The sequence below is a fragment of the Ambystoma mexicanum genome, chromosome 1p, assembly GCF_040938575.1.
Source record: "Ambystoma mexicanum isolate Mex_15411 chromosome 1p, UKY_AmexF1_1, whole genome shotgun sequence".
Taxonomy (NCBI): Eukaryota; Metazoa; Chordata; class Amphibia; order Caudata; family Ambystomatidae; genus Ambystoma; species Ambystoma mexicanum.
This window is the reverse complement of record NC_090921.1, coordinates 1,127,292,308-1,127,316,155: the sequence shown is the minus strand read 5'-3', so window position 1 is coordinate 1,127,316,155 and position 23,848 is coordinate 1,127,292,308. Positions and strand designations below refer to the sequence as shown.

General features: G+C 44.7%; 1 protein-coding gene across 2 annotated transcripts in view; it reads right to left on the bottom strand.

The window, feature by feature from the left end:
• Positions 1-23,848, bottom strand: part of NECAB2 (N-terminal EF-hand calcium binding protein 2) — a 1,606,005-nt gene that overhangs the window by 366,279 nt on the left and 1,215,878 nt on the right. For both annotated transcript variants that reach the window (XM_069604778.1, XM_069604779.1), the window contains 2 exons: positions 2,746-2,864; positions 701-780 (listed from right to left, as the gene is read on the bottom strand). In XM_069604778.1, coding sequence (XP_069460879.1) covers positions 701-780; positions 2,746-2,864 — 199 coding nt within the window. The remainder of the gene's footprint in view (positions 1-700; positions 781-2,745; positions 2,865-23,848) is intronic.

Here is a 23,848-nt window from a genome sequence, read left to right as displayed (position 1 = left end):
TGTTGCGGGGGACACCCCCGCAGTCTTCTTTTTTTTTACTTACCTTCAATACATGCTACCACCAAAGGTTCGAACTTTTGGTGTTCGAACCTTTGGTGGTAGCATTTTTCGGACTTTTTGTACGGTCGGGCCTTTTTTTTGGTTCGATCATACAATTCCGAACAAGAACCTTCTAAGCATCCTAAACCTTCCTTCTATACAAGACTTCTCGAAGACCCAAACACTGCCTTCTTTACAAAGCCGCTCACAGTGCCTGCCCATTGGCATTTGGACCCGATTCTCCAATCCAGTTCCCCTCCACTTCTTCTGTTGCACCGGGAGCGACTGAGAATGTGGAATGCATTTAAGATGTTTGTTCAGCCTATAGCATTTGAATACATGTTATCCAGTTAATCCCAATGATAATCTGAATTTGGTCACATGGTAGAAGGGGAGAGAAGACTGGCCAATACAGAGCAGCCTCAGCCATAAAGAGGTGTCAATACAATAAGTGCTGATCATTTTCTGCTCTGCAACAGCAAAGGCTTGAAGCGCTACAAATGCATTCAAAGAATGTATTATCCGTGCACAATACGGTCAGCCTCGTAGAGTTGATCGCAATATCGTTTTGAGCTGCTGTACTGGGGTAAGGTAATCTACTTGCAGGGGGATCAGACCGTGCAATCCTGTCAAAGTTCAAAACTAAATCTTTGCCTCTTACCTTATTTTCCAGCCTTCCAATCAGCTCCGCTAGTCTGTTAATCTGCGTCTCCAGCCCTTCCTCTTTGGTCACACAAGAACCTGATCGGAGAACAAGAAGAAGACTTTAATGGCGCGAGGGCGTGCCAGTCGCGCAGGATAGACTATGTCGATAGACTATGTTGAGCCAAACCTTGTTCATTACAGCTTTCCTAGTCATTCATGGGCGAAACCCCTTGCCCTTAACAGCAACACTTGCATGGTCGATAGTAAACTAGATTAAAAACCCGTTGGTGAAAAGTCTAGTTTTATACCGCCTTCGTAAAATTGAAAGATAATACATTCTGCTCATCATCAGTTATTACACTGTGCCTGTCCCCAGACTCCAAAAGATCTTTTATTGATACAAGAAATAATATTAGAAGCAATCCAGTCCCAATGTGTCTGATTAATGTTTGTTGATCAATCAATTACCACTGCAAATTTACAGATACAGTTCATCATCCCTTCCCAATTTTAAGAGATTCAGAGGAGGCGCAGAAAACTGCATTATCTTTTCGCAAATCGAACTCGGGAGCAAGTGAACCTGATTAGTTGTCTTTCTGGAACTGCAGTGAACGTAGCAAAATATAAAATGGCTGTGCTGCCTTATGTATTTAGCACGCTGCTATGACCCTTGACGTCTGACTGGACAATGCGTTGCAAGACCTTACGCTCAATCTTATAAGCAGCGGGTAGGGAGCAGAAATAGGGGGGATGCTCATATTCAGGAGTGGCTTGGGGTTTCCTAACTTTAACAGCTGCCATAAGGCTTTCTTACTGTGCGTTATGCCTTTTTACGCAATAAGGCCTGTTTCTAAGGTCCTAAAATGGCGGTGACAACCCTGGATCTTGTGTTCTGGCTTTTAGCAAGTGTCCCTGGGCTGTTGCTGCCTGGAACGTCCCTTGCAGCCAGGTATTATTGTCATTAGCTCCCCTCTAATCCATACCAGAGTGCTGGTAATAATAATTTTGTGAAAATAATGGGCCACAGTGAGCATGCGATCCGTTGAAAATATACACCTAAGATGGCCACCATGGAAATGTATTGTGGGGCTCCATGCGGAGCCCCTCTTTCATCCAAATGCATTAAAGGGGGGGATTAGCAGCAATGAGGTGCAGACGTGTTGTGGGGAAAAGGAACGGAGGTGTTCAGGATGAGGCAGGGTAAGTATGGGCTGGTGAGGGTGGGGGATTTGGGGAGGGAGAGTGGCAGTGCGATAGGGGCGAAATGAAGGGAGGTGCGAGCAACGCTCAGCCCGCTCACAATGCAGGCTTATAGCAGTAAATACGGCGCCCGTAAAGCGTGAGCTGATTTACTCCCGCAGCTACCCTGGGTGCCGATGGGTTAGATACCATGCTGCAAAGGACCCTGAATGGGTCTATATGTAAGAGCGGTGTGTGAACTCCTCCCTGATGGATGTCCTTCGCAAATGGAAAGAATGTTTGGTGATATATCAGCGCCAGGTTTTATTGTGTTTGCCATTTACACTTGGAAACTGTGCATGTCACCAATGACTGCAAGTTCCCTTGTCTATGTTGCTGACTCTCTACAGAGAAACCCAGCAATTATAACAATATAAAGTCTATTGGTGACTTTGGCAGGGATTTATCTTGTTAAAAATGAGTGGAGTGGTCCTTCTATAAAAGATTGCGGCTAATGAACAGTTTAGATATAAGCTTCGATCTAACAGATATTAATATCGAATCTGGTTATCAGAGTGACCAAATGAAAGCCTCCAAATGTTACCAGTTGAAATTCATTATATGTAGATTATCCTCATATCCGCATTTTAGTGCCCTCTTAAGTATTCATTAAAGATATTCTGAACACCTGAAAGGCCCCGACTCTTTGTTGGAAGGTGAGCCTGGCCCTATCAAGAACATCATTCTTTGCTAGGATGAGTGAATCCATAATTGTGTATTTCCCCGGTAAGCCTGAGTCCTACTAACGATGGAGAAGAAGCATTTCAGTCTACTGTTTATTTACAATTCCTGAAAATCACAACTACACATTGAATTCCTCACCAGTCTGAAATATCTTCCTGTGCTCCTTGGTTGCAATCCTGTTATTTGGGGTATAGTTAGAGACCGGTTCTTCGTACCAAGTGTCCGAATGGCCATGACTGGGTTTACTATGTAAATGTCTAAAACACAAAGAAAAAAAAAGCAATCATTGAAAACTACATTACAGAAGGTACCACTGACCAAGTTCTGCATTATGACCTCAGACATTAAATAAAAAGCAATACATTCTTTCAAAGAAGGGACAAGAGATTATATTTGCTTTTCTTTAACATTTGGTTTTTGTGTTGGTATCAAAGCAAGCACGAAAATCCAACAATGGTCACTTGCATTTATGAATTGTTATTTTAGACATTTCTTTAAAAAACAAATCACTTACATTTCAACAGAAAACGGACCCCCTACTGGTCGATCTATCCTTTGAGTAACAAACTGGACACAGCAAGGACCCCCAGAACTATCTGTATTGCCAGTCTAACTTCCCCATCTTTCAATCCACTATCAACTCTACAATACATATATGGACCTCCAAATGCACTGCAGCCTAACGGCCGCTAGCACCACCACATTAAACCAGAACAGAGCCCCCTTGAGCACACTGGATGACCCTCAAAGACTTCAACACGATTGCATGCTCCCCTTTTTCCACTCGGACCAGTGGCTATCTTGTTATCCCGGCACTGGCAGCTAATTGATATTTGGTTCTTACCTCTGAATAAAAGATAAACCCAAGTGTCACCACCACAGATCACACAGAATGATACCTCCACACAGGCATGGGTACTTCTGGCCTGCACTCCTCAACACCTCAGGCTTCACACCTGCCTCTCACTGTGTCCCACCTTGAGTAACCCTCTGTCCCTTGACCCTTAAGTTAAGAACCATGCTTCAAGAGGGTGCGAAATGGCAGGGGTGCGATGCAAAAAAACAATTCACATTACGGTACATTGCATCACATTTCTCGTGTTAACTAAGCAAAGATTTCTCCAATCCTCGACGGTGTTGCCCAGTAAGTGGGCGTGCCATGAGATGACAAGCCTTGTATCACACACTAACACAGAACGTGGATTACCTGTTCAATGTTGTTTAGTTATTGCACTCAACACCTCTACATGATATTATTTTGTCATTCCTGTGTTGTGTTCTTCAATCACTGCCTGTGCTAGAGCCCAAGAGCCCAATAGTGGCATATATCATCAAAAGGTTGGTCTCAGTCTAGGGAGCACCTTGGTATTTCTGCATAGTAGCATGTGTTGATGGTGTCCATGTCCAGGGTTTGGCACATCTCATTTAGTTTCAAGAATTCCACGGAAACCTGTGCTTCCGTGTACCTTGGCTCCGCTCTCTTAGTTCTCTCTTAGTTCACACGCAAAAGTAATGTATGTCTGAGTGAAGCATGGGCATGCATTGCCTGTTTTCTGTGCCCTTAATATCATGCCTTAACCTTGTGTTTGGCATGATAACACAATTCTCAAAAGAGGACATCCTCCATCAATGGCTCCATGACCAATAACACTTCATTCTAGAGCCTTTCACTGTTACCTAATGCAACCATTTTTAAACTAGTGGTTCAAACAAAAGGGCCCGCCGACAAAGGCCAAAATGCAAGAAAAACCACCCTGTCACTACGGAAATAAAATGGGGCAACATGTGGCACAGAACGGGAAAAGCATGCAGGCAAAATTTAAATATCCTTCTTTTCAAATGCATGACTGATGGAGAGAAAAGGTACTTTACATAGTAAGGAGGCGGCCAGATACCCCGTAGAACCACTTTGCTGAACGCCACGTGTGGAAGATGACGGTAGGAATATAGGGTTGGTTCATTTTCTCACAGACTCACAACTTCTGACAATATTCACCCATCTCACAAAAAAAGACTCTTTCAGCTGTAAGGGATCTTTTTTCCAGACTTCTGGATAATTTGCTGTAATATTCCTTTTCCAGAAATTCAAAAAAGCAAGTTCACCTACACTGGTATTAAACAGGACAGCTAAATGGTTTAGCACAGGAACACAGAGCTTTTGACTTCTGATCTCTGATTTATATTCGACCACGATCAATAGTGTTCTAATCGCAGATTTCCTTGCAATCTGCTCGGTTTGAGCAGCTGGTCTCAGCGATGTTCTCACTAGGTAGGTAGGTGTTCGCTCAGTACCCAGAAATTGCCATGCTTCCTCTAACCCCAAAAATAGCCATGCTTCACCTGACCCCAAATATAGCAGTGGTCTTTTGGGTAAAGCAGCACCAGGCAGAGTGCTGCCCGGCACCCACACTCTACTGTACCGGCACTCTCTTTGTTACCAGTCGTACCTCTAAAGCTAGGGCCCTTCCTGGACTGGGCACAGGTACTTTCCTCACGTTTGATGCCCCTAAATGTGTGTCCTAGGCACAGTGAGTGAGAGTCAACGAACCTCACCCAGGAGAGAACCTTGGATAAAACCAGAACAGGAACAGATTCCAGATCCTCGCATAGTACACTGTGTGCTTACCAGAAGTCCAAGACGACAACAGTTATATTTTAAACATGACACTGCAGCCAGAATGGAGTCCCTGAAGATGGCCTGAAATGCACTGGACAAACTATGAACTGCCTGTGTGTCTGGAAATAAACAACTTCTTTTGAATTTTACAATTGTTGTCAAGAATAATCTATTTAAGACATGTTTAAAAATACTACTATGAACCTATGTATTGTATCTATATAATTGCAAGCAACTGTATGTGTTAAATTACGCACAGGGCTCCTTCCAACCTCCTAGGTTACTGTACCTAGGATCCATTCTGCCCTAGGCACAGTGCACATTCTTGTGCTCAGCCCAGCGTAGGTGTCCACGTGTGTATTTGCATATTGAATTGAGTATGCTGCCACAAAGGTCCAAAGCAGGTGATAAGCAGAACCAAATGGCTCGACCTTTGAGCAACCTCTGCAAGAATAGTGGCATTCGTTGGAGCAAGCTCTTGGGCCATACTTGGGTCCTGGCTAAATTACTTCTCCAAGCCAGAGAGCAGGTTAGTGCAGCCGGAGGTGGAAAGTCTGGTGTCAAAATGGCCGCAATGTGGTCCTGCTGCAAGCAGTGAATCCAAATCTGTTCTAATTTCAAAAGTTTTGCCTGATTTTGAAAACCAGTTTACCTCGAACCAAACCTGCAGGATTACACCAGATAAACATTTCTATTTTCAATCTCGCCAATATTTCACTCACTAGGGCACAGGTCAGCGTCATTTCCAAGGTTATCCGTTTTTTGCCAATACAGCCTGTGCCCTTAAACCAGACCGAAGTTGAACTTAGAAGATTCTTTAGGTCTATACGACTTAAGGAGCTCTTCTTTGGGCAAGAAGACATGAAAAACAACACAAGTACCCATTAACGACCAAAATGTCCCTTTGTTCCCAACGATGCCGAGTTACCACCTCAGATTATGAGAAAATGGTGCTGACGTTATTACCAGCAATATTTGAAAACGAAAATCTGTGGAGAGAGATTAACATATCCAGGGAGGAAAAAGAAGCCGTTAAGAGCATAGCAGCCAACAGGGACCTGGTAATTAAGCCAGCTGACAAAGTTTTGATTCCTCCTAAAGGATGCCACCATCTATTATAGCAAAGTTTCTGGTGGAAACGATGCTTACTTTTCCAAAATCACTACAGACACCACTGAATGCCTTAGTTTTGAAATGTTCGAGTTCTGCCCGCAAGGCATGACAGATGGCTTCCTTACAAGGAAAGAGGCAGAATTTCTGACCCTGACGGAATGTCATGCTTCAACTATTTATGCCCTTCCAAAAATGCATAAATCAGCTACTCAACCTCCTGACAGACCTATCGTGTCACTAGGTGGCTGTATTTTAGAACCAATTGGCCAGTATTTTGACACATGCTTGCAACCGTTGGTCACCAATACCAGATCCTACTTGAGAGGCACAACTTATGTCATCAACACCTTCGAAGGTCTGCCGGTTGACCATGACAGAAACATCTTCGTAACCATAGACATTGCTGCGCTGTATACCAACATTCCACAGAATGAGGCACTCACAGTCATAAGTAGCAGGTTGGATACCAGATCACTGTCACACGTGATTCCAACACCTTTTATAATCGTGTTATTGGAAATTGCTTGCTACAATAACTTTGCCTTTTAAACGACAATGAAAGGCACTGCCCCCTAGTCTGGCAAACATCTTTATGTCTGAATTCAATGAACTCTTTGTATTCCACAACAATCCATATCCCATTGGTATTGCTATTGATATATAGATGACATTATTTTCATCTGGGTGGGGCAAGAGGAGTGTAGGTTGGCGTTGGCTCTATCAGCGACATCCAGACCTATCGTTTACTTGCAGTAGAGACCGACATCAATTAGCCTTCCTGGACCTCTTGATAGGCCACAGGGTTGGACTCCTTTTTACCAACCTCTTCTGGTAAACAATGGATCAAAACACTCTTTTGCTCTATGGTAGCCAGCACCCAAGGGCTTATCGTGATAGCTTACCTTGGGGGCAACTTCTCAGGTTGAGACACAATTGCACATATTAAGCTGACTTCAAGGACCACTCTTCCACATTGTCTACACTGTTATAAGCGTGGGGCTCATATGTCGGAATAACATGCCCCGCTACTGCTTTCAATGCCTTTAAAGGATAAAATCCCTGCTTCGCAATGTCTGCTCTTTTCTTTTGCAAAGAGGAAAGAGAAGCCAAAGGCGTTGAATCCTCCCCCTTATACTGATTAAGCATCCACTCCTTCTTAGGCGGATCTTCTTTCTCACACTGGTACATCTGCCAGAATTCTAAAATGGCCAACATTTTCCGTAAATTCTCCCCTTTATATGTAGCATGCATGTATGTTGTTATATGCCGCAATACTGTTTTTGACAACAAGCCTTCTTGGGGCCACGGCATAAGTGTTTCATCAGTCATGCCCTTCACCCACTCCATGTGATATTGCCTTATTTTGTATGTATAACTTGGCAGTGTCCTGCATAAATGGAAAAGGGCAGTGTCCTCTGTGGTGACAAGTCAATACTTACCAGATCTTTTATCCTTTTATTTACTTGATCAAATATACCACACTGATTGATTTGAGCAAGCACCATCTATCGGAACTCATTACCAAAAAAACAAGTTTTTAACCAGTTATCAAAATCTATGCAATAATGTGCTTTTTATTCCTCTTTATTTATTTATTATTCTCCTTTGGTTTTTATCCCCCTGATTGATATCAATCTCTTGAATTAAAAGTTTGATGATCACCTTAATTTTTAAATATAATTTTATATCTCCTAATCTAGACACAATACACGTTCCACATTGACATATGTATAACCCCATACACATGTGCACTTTTAATTATTTGCATACCCCTACCTTTACTATCTCTAGTAAATGTATCTCTTCTCACTTTTTACCCAATTTTGGAGTTTTATGCGCAGTCTTCTTTTTGGCCATGCCTCAGGTATCCTTAAATAATACCCCCCCGTTGGAGTTTTAGTGCATACACTTCTGCCCCTCTTGATACCATGAATCGAGGGATCAATTTCTTTTCTTTCTCATCCCCAAAACTCCTGTTACTTATATACATGTATTTATAATATAGTCCATCCCCTCATCTTTGCCACTTTTGATGCGCAACACCTGTGGCTCAGCGGAAGTCCCTCAGCATTGACTCTTTCCCAATTGATCAGTTCGCCTTCAGTCCGCAGGGCACTGCGGGGACCGGACAGGAATTTCTTTAAAGGGGCACCGGCCGCCCGATTCTTTTCACACATGTGTATTGTGCGCCGCTCTCCGCAGGAAGCCCCACGATCTTCCGGCTAATGGCAAAAGTGATAGCCCGAGAGTCTAGATCTGGGCCCAGGTCGACTGGATCAGAACCTTACTCTGCTGCCAAAATGTGCACTAGCACCTTCAAGAGTCTCATGTGCCCATTGGAATTACCAATAATGATCTCAGACCCAAATAACCGGGTAGACTCAAAGAATATGGCAAAGTTCTACTTTATTATCAGCTCAAATAAAGTCGGGCAATCTGGCGAACAACAAAATGTAGTCCACACACTCACACTTCAATTTTGATTACACAAAGGTTTTATACCTCAACATGCATCATCTATGGCGTCCTCCTACGTGGTAAACTTATAAAACCTATTGAAGGGAGGGATTGGTTAAAGGGACATATTTACCTGTATCTTGTATATTAATTATATCACTGGATGACCCTTATCTAGTAGGCACGCCTTGAACCACCTCTTAATACGTATAATACTGATTATTTCAGAAAAACAGTGACGGGTTGTCCTGTGCAACATTGTATTGCATGTTGCTACATAGACTCTATGACTGGTTTGCATTCTCTCCCAACCTTGGACTTTTGCCTTGTTAGCAGCACGTAAGCTAAACAAACTCATGTGCGGAGAACAACGTCAGACTACTACCCACTTGCCCAATTAGACCATCATCTCTCATCAGTCCGGCCATAAGCCAAGGTTTCACCTTTGTAGTTGACCTTGCAGCCTATTTTCTGTCTTGGGACTTTCAAGGGAGTGTAGGTACACAGTTATCTTCGTCTAGAGCTTAATGAAAATCCCTTGTTTTTGACCTTCGAATCACATGTGAGGAGACCACTATTTTGTCCAATTTGAGCTTTTGCTTAATGCTATTTAACTCAATTAAGCTGTGTGTCATTACTCCTCTTGGCCTCTGGAGACTTGGTTGCTCTCCCTCACAGAAGATTTTTGCATCCTTGACTGTCCAGTACTTGGCACCTACAGATGTTTTTTTCTTTGCCTCATCTAAGAGAAATATGTCTTACGTACATGGCTTATCCTCTTGACTCCCTTTGTGCTTTGCAATTATTCCTTGATGTGGCATCCTTGATTCCAGGCCAATAGACTTTATTCCTCACACGAGGCTGGTTTTCCAGCGTCTCCTGACTCTGCAGCCCTGGTCTGTCTCTTAGGTAGCTTGATTGGTTTCAACACAAGCCCGGCGTCCATCTTTTTTTCATGGCCACTTTAGTCATGTTACATTTTCTTCTGCAGCAAGCTTCTATATGTCTAAGCTACCTTGTGTTTCCTCATATGCACATTCACTTCATCTCTTCTCTCTTATTACTTTGGTGCTTTTGATTTCTTAGTATTTGATTACCTGTTTCTCTTATTACTTCAGTTACATCTTCGTTCTTAAAGTATTTGCATATCGTTTCAGTGCGTCTTCGTGTTTTCCTTCATGACGCCACTCTGCTCTCGTTCGATTTCACCTATAGTTCTTCGATGTTCAATGGTGTGTGCAGACTTCCTTCCACCCTTTCAGTGTGAGGGCACATTCGATACGGTTGTCTAAGTGCATATCGTTTCTCATGCAATCGATGCAGTATTGGGATGATACCTGGAGTCCCACATAGGGCTCTTCCTTTGCTGTTCCAATATGATGGTGATGCGGGGGGTGGGAGCTAGGGGTGACATGTCCATCTGCTCCTCTACAGCCCTCTATCAAATAGAATACATTATGGCTCTCTCAAAAATATCCCTCAGCTTGTGCCAAAGACCGAGCATTCTTAATGAATTTTCACGATGCTCAATGAAATCTAGTGGCATGCAACATATGCTCCTGCAGCAGGCCAGATGGCATGCCCGCTGGGGGCTGCGCAATGTACAGTATGCCAGGACGAGCACTGCATCCGCTCTTGACAAAGAGGAATTACTCCCAAAATAGTGCCAACAATTCCTGTGAATCGTACATTACTTGTTTTTCTCAAGTCTAGATATTGATGTGAATACAGACACCCCGGTCTGTGCGTTCAGCTCTGGTGCAGCCTCCTCCACCTCTGCCGTCGCCGCCTCCATTCAGGCTGTGTGAAGTTCTAAGAGCGCGGGAAAACCATCTGTTCTGCGCAGCTCAGGGACTCTTTCTGCAAAGGCGCCCTACGAGCACAAAACAAAGCTCCAAAAATAAACACACATCTATAAAAAAAATGCTTAAAGCTTCTTTTCATACCCAAAGCAGACATGAAAATGCATTGCCTCACTGTTTGGTGGAGACTGCAAGGAGGCCAACTGACTAAAATGCAAGGGGGACCAGCAGTGACCTCATATACCCGATGACATCACAGGAAGTGACATCACCCGACTTGGGCCCTGTTGATTTCAAAGGAAGTGAAGTCATAGGATTTTTAGCCCTGTTGATATAACAGGAAGTGACCATCAAAAACGTTTTTTTGTTATTTAAAAAAAAGCACACTTACACATAATAAAATAAAAAGACATTTCTAAAGTGGACAAAAGGCTATTATAGTTTTCAACAATATGCTGCGTTGCGGTCTCAAAATATAAGGTTGCAGTCATGATATGTCGGGGGCACACCCAGCAAAACCATAAGGGGCCAGGATCAATACTTTGCAATTATAGTACAGCCTCATATGGACAGTATTGCTATCTTATAGTTATCAAAGCCTCACATGGCAGGTATGGTAATAATATAAAGTAGAAAAAGAAGGTCAGGCGCGCACTCTAGTTCCCAGTCATTTAATCCTGATGTGAGTTATAACAGGGTTAAATCCCAACAAAGTTAAAAAAATAACAGGGTTGAATCCCAGATGCAAATAGTCCCAACAATGTTCAAAAATGACCAGGGTTAAATCCCAACTGCTGCAGTTCAAATGCACAATAGTTCTACTCCTCCAAGTACTTTCTAATCTCAAACTCTGTTCAGGGAGGCCGTGTTGGCTGTGTTCCTTTTCAGGCGTTGCTAATTACTTTTTCAATTTCAGTCTCAAGGAATTCTGGTTATTGTAGTGATGGCACAAGTGTTTCATTCAGGAGACCAGGAACCAACTCCCCTCCAAACACACAAATCTTACCCAAAATTGGGGGAGGGGGGAAAACCATGACTATGGCTCTCCAAAGGGGGGGCATAACAATCCAGGTGCTGCTGCCTCTGGAGCTCAGGTCTCCTGCAACATGAAGTAGAAAAAGAAGGCCAGGCACGCACTCTAGTTCCCAGTCCTGATATTGAACTTTGTTGGGATTTAACCCTATTACTTACATCAGGATGAAATGACCGGGAACTAGAGTGCGCGCCTGACCTTCTTTTTCTACTTATAGTCATAATATAGTCAATATTGATTTCTGTGCCAGGCACTGCTATAATATGCTACAGGCTGCCCCATTTACCCACGTAGTTGCCTTCATCTAGCGACAGGTTAAGAGCTGCACATGCCACGTATTGTCATCACAAAGAAGCAAAGATCATATGCCAAGTGCAGGCTCAGTCACCCCAGTACTGCCATCTTATGCCATGTAAAACCTGTTTGTTTTTTTATAGTGCAAAGGGAAATGAATCACTTCTAGGAGATCTGAGTTCGATAAGTTGGGGAAACTTAGACGACACGATGGAAAGTGGTTTGCCAAGGATCACACATTTTGGTCAAATGAAGAAGCCAGGATGTGTGCCCATGTGACCAGCTGCACCTGCTTCCAGTTCACTCAGTATACTATATGTCCCACCACCCCATCTTAACTTTACAACAACATTGTAAGATTTCTGCACTTTTCTTTCAAGAGCAGAAGCAGCCGTTTGTCTTTTAAAAACGAATATGTAACGTATCAAACCACAATCTAAATCAATCTGACAATATAAAAGAAATCTTTGTCGATAATGTTTGGATAAAACAGCTATGATTCACTGTGATAAGATACAGGGTGAAAACAGCTACCAGCAGCAAACACTGAATTCACTGAGTTATCTCCATCTCATTATGCATAGTGCAGGGCTCTGCAACCTGCGGCTCCCCGGATGTATTGGACTGCAACTCTCATAAGTCCCAGCATTATAGTCAATGGAGCATTCCTTCTCCCCTCATGAACCTTTTGGTGACTGGCTTCCCACGTGTGGGGAACTCTTGTGGATTGCCTCCGTGCTCGCATCCCCAGGCTTCATTTGCATGGACTTTGGATGTTGACATGAACGGGTTTTCTAGCCCATGGACTTGTCCCATTCACCATGAATCTTAGGTATCTGGTCTGGCCCATTACGCCATGCAGGGAAGGAGCTGGGGGTCTGTGTAGGTGAGTGGGATAAACGCTATCCCCCCATAAGCTTTGCTTGGTAACAACCTCCTTTTGGCGCTCCTTTTCCAGGTCTGGAAAGAGCCAAGACATTCCTCCAAGTTTTCGCTCCCTCCTACTCCACAAGCATGCACTGTAGGTTGGTGTGGTGGGGTCAGGGGGAAGTCTGCCACCCCCAGGGAGTATTCCTCCTCGTGACATATTCTGGACACTCACTTTTTAGCCCTGGGGCCACTATGCCGATGCACATGCTTCAGCAACACTAGCATGAAGCTCAATTCCTTCAGAGGAAGGAGCCTCCATGTTTGCATGCATGCCCACAGCAGCACTCACTTCCAGGTGCCACCGCTGTGCTCAGGCAGATGCTTCGGTCATGCAAACATGCACACAGGTAAAAAGGGATTCACTCGCATGATGGCATGAACATGCAGGCCCTCAGCAAGAGCAACCTTTGTAATACCAGCGTGTGGCCCCGGCAGGTCGAATGGATTTGTGCAGGAGCCACGCGCTTGTTAATGCGCCTCTAGACGCCTCTTGGGCTCATGATCGATTGCCCTCTGTCACCAGCCAGAGTGCTCTTCGACTTAATTGATGTGATGCCACACAAGGCTAAAAATAGACACATGAATACAAGCATGTGCTATCTTTACCCTGAAATACTCTCTTGATGATGACCTCCCGGTGACTATGGTATGCATTTTCGAATGTGCCTTGCCTTATTTATTTATTTATTTATCTATTTGTAACGCAACAAAGCCCTTGGGCATCAAGGCCTTACACTGCTCTTGTGTTTCTGTCGTTCTGCTGTGCTGCTGCCTTATATGTGTGCTCACTGTTTGATGAAGGGTACACAAGGTTACTGTAGTACCCTATTACTACCTAAGCACACATCCCCGTCTGTTCCCTCATACCCCAGTTTCCCCCCACACTGCTTGGACTGGCTACCAATTCAACCCCCATCTCTTAGCCATGCAAATACAAGTGAGGCTTCGAGGCAAGGAAATAGCCTAGCCGCATTGAATGCTGTGTTGGAAGAGGACGGTCAAGTGGCCCGAGTTGGGGGTAGCTCATTGTGGAGGCAGATTTCTAATAGATATGGAAGCTGAGGTTTCCACTTTTTTTCCTGCGTTAGCTTCATCTGACAGACATGAACGTCTTACTAAATTAAAAAATAAAGAAGGAATTTTAAATGAAACAAAAACAATGAAAAAATACAGATTTTCAAAAATATATATATGTGGGGTTGGGGTAAGGGGTTAAATCTGGTGGGAGGGGTTTTGGGTGAGGTTTTAAACATGGGGAAACATGGGGTTGAGGAGACCTCCGAATAAAAGAAAAATCGATATTTTTTTGCGGTTTTTTGTTTCTGTAAAAATGCATTCGTTATTTTTGTATTGTATTCGTTATAATCATATAGAACCTTGTCATACGCATAGTTGTACCAGTCCACAGGATTTTATGAACTTTAGCAAAGGGGTCATATAGATGTTGAAGAGGAGCAGAAGGAGGCTTGATCCCTGGGGAACAGTTACAGGGGCTTTGTTTCACCGTCACTCGCACCTGGCTACCTCCATCCCTGCAGAGGAGTCCCTGTAGAGGAGTTGGAGCAACACACACATTCGGACGCAGTGCGCTGATGACGTAGCTGTACCATCCTATCATCTCAAAAAAGGAAGTATGGGTGTAATTTTAGGGGGGGACAGGGGTGTTTGCCCCCCCAACTTTCATGGCACACCATTTTGTCCCCATTCCTTTGGCTGGGGCAGCTTTTCTTCAGATGTCATGTCCCCCCAACATTTTCAGCAAAGTTACCCCACTGAAAGGAAGGCCCAGTTTGCAGAATTAGCGACAGTAGGAAATAGAATTGCACATATAGAGGAGGATGACCATGTTTAAGGTCACTTCCTCATCTCTGTGTGGAAATATGGAAAGGCCAAACTGTGACATTGGAGGTCCCCATAGTCCAAGCCTACGCTTTGGCGATTCAGCGTCTGCTCCTAGGGAAGCGTGCATCTGCTGCTTGTCTCGGACCATGCCGTCACACGTCTAGCGGGATGCCGCGGCCGAGGTTTAACCCCTTAACTGCAGAGCTTTAATCAAGTCTATGGAAAAAGGACGAGCATACCCGTGCGGATAAAGGCTCAGCAAGAATGTGTAGTCCTCCAACTCGGCAAGGGAAGGATGAGCCGCTGGCACTACGCTTATGCCCGTCAGACATGGGCGGAGGACTGGGAGGCTACCAGCAGTCTGGGGAGCAAGGGGCTCCATTCCAGTTCAAACATTTCTTTTAATTGTTCCCCTTCGCATAAAGCATGTTGCAGGTCTCTGTGCTCATAAGCAGTGCCACAAATAAAGAAACGTCTGCACCCTTTGCTAAAATGGCTATGTCCCCCGGTGAAGAATTGATGTGCTCTCTTGGCTGTGAACCAGGCAGCAGTGTGCACGCGCCATTATAAAAATAAACGTAACTTTAAATGTTTTGTTTTATATAGTGCTTTTTACCCTGCTGCTAATATTAAACATTGCAATGGCGCTCATTTTCTCACCCCCAGAAAGAAAAACTGATTTGGCTCTTCCGGGACTTGAGCATGTTATGGGCAATGCAAGCAATGCTCTTAACAAGCACCGAAGGCGCAGAGCTGTCTGCCCTCCAAGTGAACATGAGCTGTGTAGATGCAGACGACCAGTGTTTACAGTGATGACTGTAGGAGGGAGGTGCTGTGAAAAATCACGCAGGCCCTTAAGTTATGCTTACGTGTGATTTTGTTTGGTTTCTGTTGTTGACGTACCCCTTGGCTGAGAGTGAAATGAGGGTGGCAGTGATCACATGCAGCCAGGCAGCCCTAGACCAGCAAGGAACCAGCTCTGGTGTCTTCCCTGCTGTGCCCATCCTGTGAAATGGCCAGGCTGCCACTGCTGTCAGGTTATCACGATGCATTCTCCTGTCCCTATTCAGTTCATATCTGTGTGGAGTTCACCATTGTATCTACGGGGGAAGTCACAACCTTTCATATCTGAATTGGAATGAACGGAATGGGTAAGCTTCAGCACCGATGTGGCGGGATCAAGTACCTGAAGTACCTCACGGTCAAGCTGTATGATTAACAGAGACGACATTATTAATAACAATAAAAAAAGAGCGACGAGATTACACGACATGCTGTAAATGTGCCTAGTCAGACTTTTTTAATATGTTTTATACAATGGTTTCACGCTCTCTGCAACTTTCTCTTACTAAATACTCTCCCTCTAGACCTCTGTGGTCCTCTGGCACCAACTCTCAGTGTGTAAAGCATTTCGCTAAACAGAGGGCTGGAGGCCGATCACTTTTCTTCAGCTGGCCCCCTCTTGTGGCACAGCCTCCCCCTTCCTCTTCCTCTTGAGTAGGACCTCCTCAAATTCCAGAAGCTCCTCAAGACTTTCCTCTTCTCTTCCTCCTTCCCTTCTTCCCTCCTCTGCTAATCTCACAGTCACTATGACTGGTGACCCGGTACCCTTATGTGTCCTTCGGGGTCCTTGCCTTCCACACCCAATCACCTCAGCGTCTGCCTACTCACAGCACTTGCCTCAGCACCCACCTTCCTTCATCCTGTAGGCTTGCACTCACCCATCTAATGCGGCTCCACACCTGATAGCACTTACTGCACTAGGCACTTACATCTGCTGCTCACCCACGAACATGGACACTCCAGCACCTACCCCAACCCCCCTCTTCTCCCTGCACTTGCATGTTCTGAATACTCACAAGGTTTAGTAGGTTCATCTTTATCCTCCACTTTATATATTGTTTCAATCCCATGTGCCTTGTGGGTGCTTTGAAGCAGAATTGATTTGCTGTATAAATGCTTAACAAATGCACAATAAATAAATAAATAAAATCGAGTTACGGTGTGAGGTTTTAGAATGTAAACAGCCGGATTGAAAGTTACTCAATTTTTGAATATGTAGAAAATGGCGATAGAGAGGCCCTTGCTGTTTTGATTCACGCAAAGCATATGGCTTCAATGGGGAACTCTCAAGCTGCTATCAAGGCCTCATGGGTGCCATTTTGTGTCACTCTCTGTAGTATTGGGTCCACATTGTGTCTGCGGAATGCAGTGACACGATGTGGAATGCTGAGCAGGATGACATGACAGAGAATGAGCAAGAGGGACCATTAGAGAGACAGCACCGGAGAAGCAGGGCTCACAGTTACACTACACATGAATATATTTATACTTTAAGCTATGTACAATAAATTATTATAAGCGCCTCATAGTGTCTGTGTGCTCGTTAAACACTATACTCACTTGCATCAGTGATGTCTTTTGGATTGGAATCGATGGGGCAGTGCTGGAAATTGAAATTATTTACTGTGGGAGCAACGTGGGAAGGAGGGGCATTGTTCTTAACCACCTCTCAAAATGTTCTCATGACGTTGGTACCAACGTACATTATCACTTCCATTTTAAAACACTTTCGTGATGCTTTTGACAAGGTCATCAGGGAATAGTGAAGACTAAATGCAGAATAAGGAACAGTTATTGGTGGCCTGTGTGTGACACCAAAATGAAAGAAGAATTAGAGATTGTATCCTTTGTACCAATATTGACAAAGTGTGTGTAAGTGAGAAATATCCTATGGCTCTCACAGATATACCAGGGAGACCATGAGGAAAACTAGTGATTGATGGGATTGGACTATATGGCAGATTTCAAACATATTGTATTTTTGTTGTTGACAAGATGGGCAGAAGTGATGATGACACCACAGGTTACCACTAGAAAAGTGATTGAGTTCTTGGAGGATTTGTGTGGGCATTAGGGCTACCCTGGGGTAATCCTCACTGACATTGGTTCACAATTCAAGTAAAGGGAAATGGAAGAATATCTTAAGAAGAGTGCCATTGTTCACCAAACCAGTGCCATATATCATCCACAAACTAATGGGACTGTGGAGAGATATAACAGAATAATTAAGGAAGCCATTAGATCAGCGTGGTCTAATGGGAGAGATTGGAGAGAGGTGGTGAAGAGAACAATGGTTGCTCATAGGTTTACGCCACACAGTACTACTGGAGTTTCTCTTTTTTAACATAATAGAGAGAGCAATACTACCACAAAGCTATTTCCCAGTTGGATGGGTGATGTGACTGATATGGGAGTGATGTTGGATGATGTGAAGAATAACATCAGAGTGAGGCAGGTGAAAAATAAGGTGTTACAAGATAATAGGAGTTTCAGGAGACTTGGGAATCTGGGTCAGAACCAAATTACCTGCTATGTTGAGAGGTGATGGCTATCAATGGTCTAGACCGATTGAAGTAGTAGAAGTTTTCAAACATGCTGTCAGAATGGAGGATGGAAGAGTATGGAACCTGGAAAGAGTGATGGTGTAGAGATTGAGACATAATGAGGTGATGAGTGGAAGGAAGGTTGGAAGGGAAAGTGAAGCAAATAGTCGTGGCAGATTTTCCTTGTCAGATGCAACAGATATTTCCCCTGCTGCACCAAGATGTGGTAGGGGCTACCGAAGACCAAGGTGTTTGGATGATTATACTCAATTGTGAAACTTTGATGAAGAGCTTATGTGAAGGAATGGGGATGTGTAGTATAGGATCCACATCATGTCTGCAGAATGCAGTGACACAATGTGGAATGCTGAGCAGGATGACACAACAGAGAATGAGCAAGATAGACCGTTAGAGAGACAGTGCCGGAGAAGCAGGGCTTGCATTTACACTACACATTAATATATTTATTCTTTAAGCAATGTACAATAAATAGTTATAACCACTTCATAGTGTCCGTGTGCTCGTTAAACACTATACTCACTTGCATCAGTGATGCCTCTTGGATTAGAATCGATGGGGCAGTGCTGGAAATGGAAATTATTTACTGTGGGAGCAACATGGGGAGGAGGGAAATTGTTCTTAACCACCCCTCTTAATGTTCTCATGACGTTGGTCTTTCGGAACTTTCCCTCTGCCACTACACCCACATCCACGGTCCTGTGCACGGGAACCACGGTCTGCTGGAGCCTGGAACTCATGTTTCTGCGCCCCAGGCATGCAGGCAGTGGGCATGTTGGGACTGTAGCTTGACGCTCTTGTGCTACAGCTTGCTAGGATCACTGCGCGGGCAGTGTTCACTGACAGCTGGGACAAGGGTTTTTGGACTTTACTGGATTCAAGATCGGGGGGAGATATTGTTGGCCAAATTCAGGAATATTTGACGCCATTTCACCACTGGATAGCTCTATCACCACTGCCATCATGGCACGGTATGGGGGACTGATGTAATATGAAAGGGCTACCATGGAAAGAGGTGAGTCTTCAGTCATTGATGAAAAGGCAGCTATTCCCTGTCACTTTGCCGGGCGAGAGTGAGTGCCAGAAAGTCGGAGCCACAACAGAAAAGAACTGCCACCTCTACATGAAGATCAATACTGAGGAGGTACTGTTCTGATTGTGGAGTACATATGTGAGTAATACTTTGCTATAGATAGCGTCCAGGACCCACACCACTGTGCCAGAATACCCCACAGCAGGAACAGCACTAAAATAGAGTCATATACTTTGTGCAATACTTTCTGACAAAGAGTTAAACGTAGCCTGGTAAAAATGCAAAGAGGGCAGGCGTATTGTAAACAGTGGTGGAAGTGGAGAAAATGAACTATTGGTACTCTGGCTTAATCCAAAAAGTAAGAAGGAGGATGGCTGCATTGGTGGTTGTGTAGTGGGTATATGGTAGACCCGGGACTTAACCTATGGTTTGCCATCGTCATTGGCTCTTGTTGGATTATGATATGAGAGGTTATTTATGACTTGCTCCGTAGCATCTTACTTCCAAGGCAAGCACGTTGCCCTTGAGCTATCCTCCCGAGATAGACTAGACTAGACATTTTGCATGGAATAATGCCAAGCTAGCAGGCATGGATATAAACACATTTCTAAAAGGGAGCTGTATTGCGTTACTGCCTTTAACTGTCACAGACTTGCTAGCAAATGGTGCTATGCAAGGTCGTTCTGTTGGAAAGGTTCCATCACATGGGAAAGGTTCTGCTGCTATGCTGACAACAAAAGAAAGTGTCAGCGAGGTCCTTGACCTCGTAGAGCCATGGACGCTGCGTATGCATCTCAGTCTGGCCGTGACTCGGGAACGTGCAGCGCGTGAGCCTCCGAGCGCAGCTGATTCTAGATCTGCTCAGCAAAGGAAGACGCGTCCAAGACTCTTTTCGTGTGCCCTTGAACTGAAGGGACGCTCGTCAAAGAGCAAATCAACTAGTGGTACGGCGTACCAGTGATTTATATTACAATTCCATCTCTGATTGCGAATAAAAGTAACCTGTAAGGGGATGAGTGGTTCAGTTTAGAAATGATTCGTGCCGTGCCAAAGCAGATCCTCTGAGCAAAGAACACGCGTCAAGCATCTGTTTATAAGAGTGGATGGGTTGCAGCACTCTTGTGGTGCTACATTGGTGCTATTTGTCTATTTAGGGTGGCCCGGCATTGCAGTCACCTCGGATATCACGTCTTCCATGAATAAATCACTAGTGTGCGTGTCGGTATTTCCAGGTGATGAAGGTGCCGCCACAGCCTCTTGCTTAAGTTTAAGAGTGGGATGCCAGGAATGCAACAATTTGGTGAACGATATGGCAAATCTATCAGTTGGGATTAAATCTAGTTTCGCAACAGCTGTATGCCTCTAGATAGTAAGGTTTCGATATGAGGCAAAAAAACATGATGTGTCCATCTCCCAGGAAAGACTTATCCCTTACTATAAAGCATGGATCCATGTTAAGTTCCAGTCAAACGGACACAACTGGTTCAGGCAATTGCTACCCAATCAATACTCTCTCATTAAAAGTCTGGCCAGTACTTGCCGACTTTGTCCCATGCCCCAATGGGGTCCCACATATTGCAAAACAAAAGCGGTGACGGCTGCAAGGTTTAGAATTAATCTTAACCTCTGGCATTGCTCTGGGCAACCCTCCAGACCATGGTCCTTTGCTTGCCAAGCCATTACAAAAGGGGAAAGACCATATGTAAATCAGGCTTGGTCCCATCACAAAAGGGGCAGTCCAGCCCAAACTGCTAGGTCACATCCCTTCTTCACGAGATCACAAGCATCCCCAAACATGTTTCAGCCTCGTTGGGCCTCATTAGTGAGGAGTAGCTTAGGTCTCTAGGCCCAGCAGGCACAGGTCCCACATATTGCCCCATTGTCTCATCCTCCATCGTGCATCAATCTGGGTTCTTTGAGAAGGGGTCCACAACGTGCCAAAGTACTACATGTGTCAATGAGACAGAGTTCTACCTCAGGATGACCAACTCAGAAAAATCCCAGAAGGCTTTGTGAACATTGGACTCTGGATAATACATAACCTTCGAAAAGACGAATGGAGGTAAAATGGAAGCACATTTTCTAGGTCAGGGGAATACAACCTTTGGCTGTCCAGATGTTCTTGGACTGCCACTCCCATCATCCCTTAGCCAGTATACTGAGCGGTGTGGATTCATAGGAATCGTAGTCCAAAAACTCTGGGGGCAAAGGCTTGACCACAATAAAACAGTCTAGAAGCTGGGGTCAATGCTGTTGAGCCCCTAAAACAAGAGTTGACAGTACTGTTGGGGGTTCTGTCCTCCTGGCCTGCCTTGGGGCTCCTTGTGACTAATAACACCGAACCTTCTTCCTTCTTGAAAAACATATCCTTTTTAATGACATTGTTACTGAACTTTGCCTGTCCCGCATCTTTGACTTTACCCAGAGTGCCCACTTTGCTCTTCGAATTCTCTTTGTTCCTTTGCAGGGGTGTGTGTCTTTGATTAGTTGTTTGCATTTTTAGTTTGATGAAAGGTTCCTATTGGTATAGAGCTTTGATAGGACATTCTTTTATTTTGGACCCTATGTACTAATGCTGTTAGGGTTGCTGCTGTTACCAGCTCACACCCCCTTCTAGAAGTACAACCTAGCTTGCACTCAGCTGTTGTGTTGTGCCTTGTTTACCTTTAGAAATGGGGTCATTATTGATCGGAGTGACTGATGGTTTAGTAGCAGTGTGGGGCAGAGTAGGTGATTTAGTAGTCACCACTCATCCCTGTACTCCTGCAGAGCAGGAATCATTTCGTCACCCCTAGGGCACTGCCCCTGGCCCACACAGACAAGTCATCAGAGAATACTCATCCACTGAGCAAAGCACCAATAGGCAATGTTACTTACAGTTTGCGCCATGTTAAGCTCCAATATATACCTTGAAGGCTCTGAGGTCCCTGAGTAAATCCTTGAACTTTAAAAAAAAGAAAGCAGGGCTTAAGAAAGGCTCAGCCTCTCAATGCAAATTATGATGGCCATTATGATGCACTTTTTGAACGCTTTTTTTAACTCCCCGCTCCTGCGGCTGAGCAAGGAGTTAATCACTAGAATAGGGCGCTCATGCATTATCATGCTTTTGTATCAGCACCCTATTGTTATTAAACGCACCCCACCGCTGCGGGCGCATTTAATAGCAATGGGGCACCTTCCGCGCCTTCTCCCACTACGCCAGCTTGGGGGAGCCCTTCTGAGCTGGCGTGGTGGGGGGCTAATGGCACCCCATGCGGTCGCCCTGCCTACCCTGCCCTAAGGCCGGCCCAGGCCCTGGTAGCAGGGCCATATATAATGGAAGGGGTATGAGCGGAGGGCCTAATGAAGACACCGAGCCGAACTGGAGCATCAGCCTTTATTTATTTTCTACATCTCTCTGCCCCGGACCTCCTCAGGCCTTCCTCTTCCTCTCTACTTACCTCACCTTCCTAGTATCTGTTTCCCAATCAAGGTAATTTCAATTAATGACGTCCTTGCCTGTTTACGGATACAACATCTCTCCCCTGCCTATCATCCTTGTAGGGGTCTGTGTTTACCCTTGCTTTTTTTAGCTGTTCTCCATCTTGTATTCCAACCGGAAATCTGTGTGCCACCTCTGGAACACTTACCAAGGCTAAGTCTTCATTTGGGGGCAATTGTGTCAGCGTTCCAAACTCTTGTAGCCTCGCACTACCTTCTTCATTCATTTTGGCCTTGTGGATCATGCCCTCTTGCAGCCGTTTCCACGAAGGTGTTATTTTTTATATGACGTTCCCCTTACTCTTTGGTAATTTCTTTTTTTCTCACCCTTCGTTGTTCTCTCACTTTCTTCCCACCATCTAGATCACACTGGAACTGAGGTATTCCCGTTTCCGTTGAGTCTTGAATTCATCGTTTGTTTTGTCCTCTTGTGTGAGTCCCCCTTCTTAATGCACCTCTTCCGCTATACTCACTTTCCCATCTGCTAGTTGTATCCTCATCTTTCTCTATCTTATTTCCTCTTTGTGACCCTTGCAGTCTGCTATGAACTTTGCAGGATCAGAAGGTGCACATTATGTTATTTCTTCCGGCGCTCATATTTTGTCATCTTTGTCCGGGATGCTTCTTTGCGTTAGCTCTCTTTCCTTTGTGGTGGCAGTCTGTTCCATTCCCTCTTGACCCTTCTTTTGAATGTATCTTCTTCTCTCAGATGTCTTTAAATGCACCACCATCTGCTTTAGGTGTTTCTTGCACCTCCTCGTATCAGTGGACTTTCTGTGCACAGTTTGGACTGCACGCTCCTTCGCCATCCACATGTTCTGCATGTCGTGCTTTCCTTGTCAGGCCAGCGGACTGCCACATTTGCTGGATGGCCTGTGTGCCCTTTTTCTTTTTCCTCGGAGTCCCGCCTGGGGGTTTGAGGGCGGGTGTATTCGATATTCACGTTCTGGGGCTGTTCTTTCAATTTTGCTGTTTTGTTCGGGTTGCACTGCACATGTACTGGTGGCGTACTTTTGTGCACGCTTGTTGACGTCTACACACTGTGCACTCCATGGCATCTCCTCTCTTGTATTTGTGCACTCCTTTGGCTTTTGCTGGATGTCCGATGCCTTTTTGGTGTCTTCTGAATGCGTTCGCTCTCCTTGGCATCTTCTCGTTGTGCACTCCCTTTGGCATCTATTGAGTGTCTGTGCTCTCTTTGGCGTCTAATGGATGTGTGAGCTCTCCTTGGAGTCT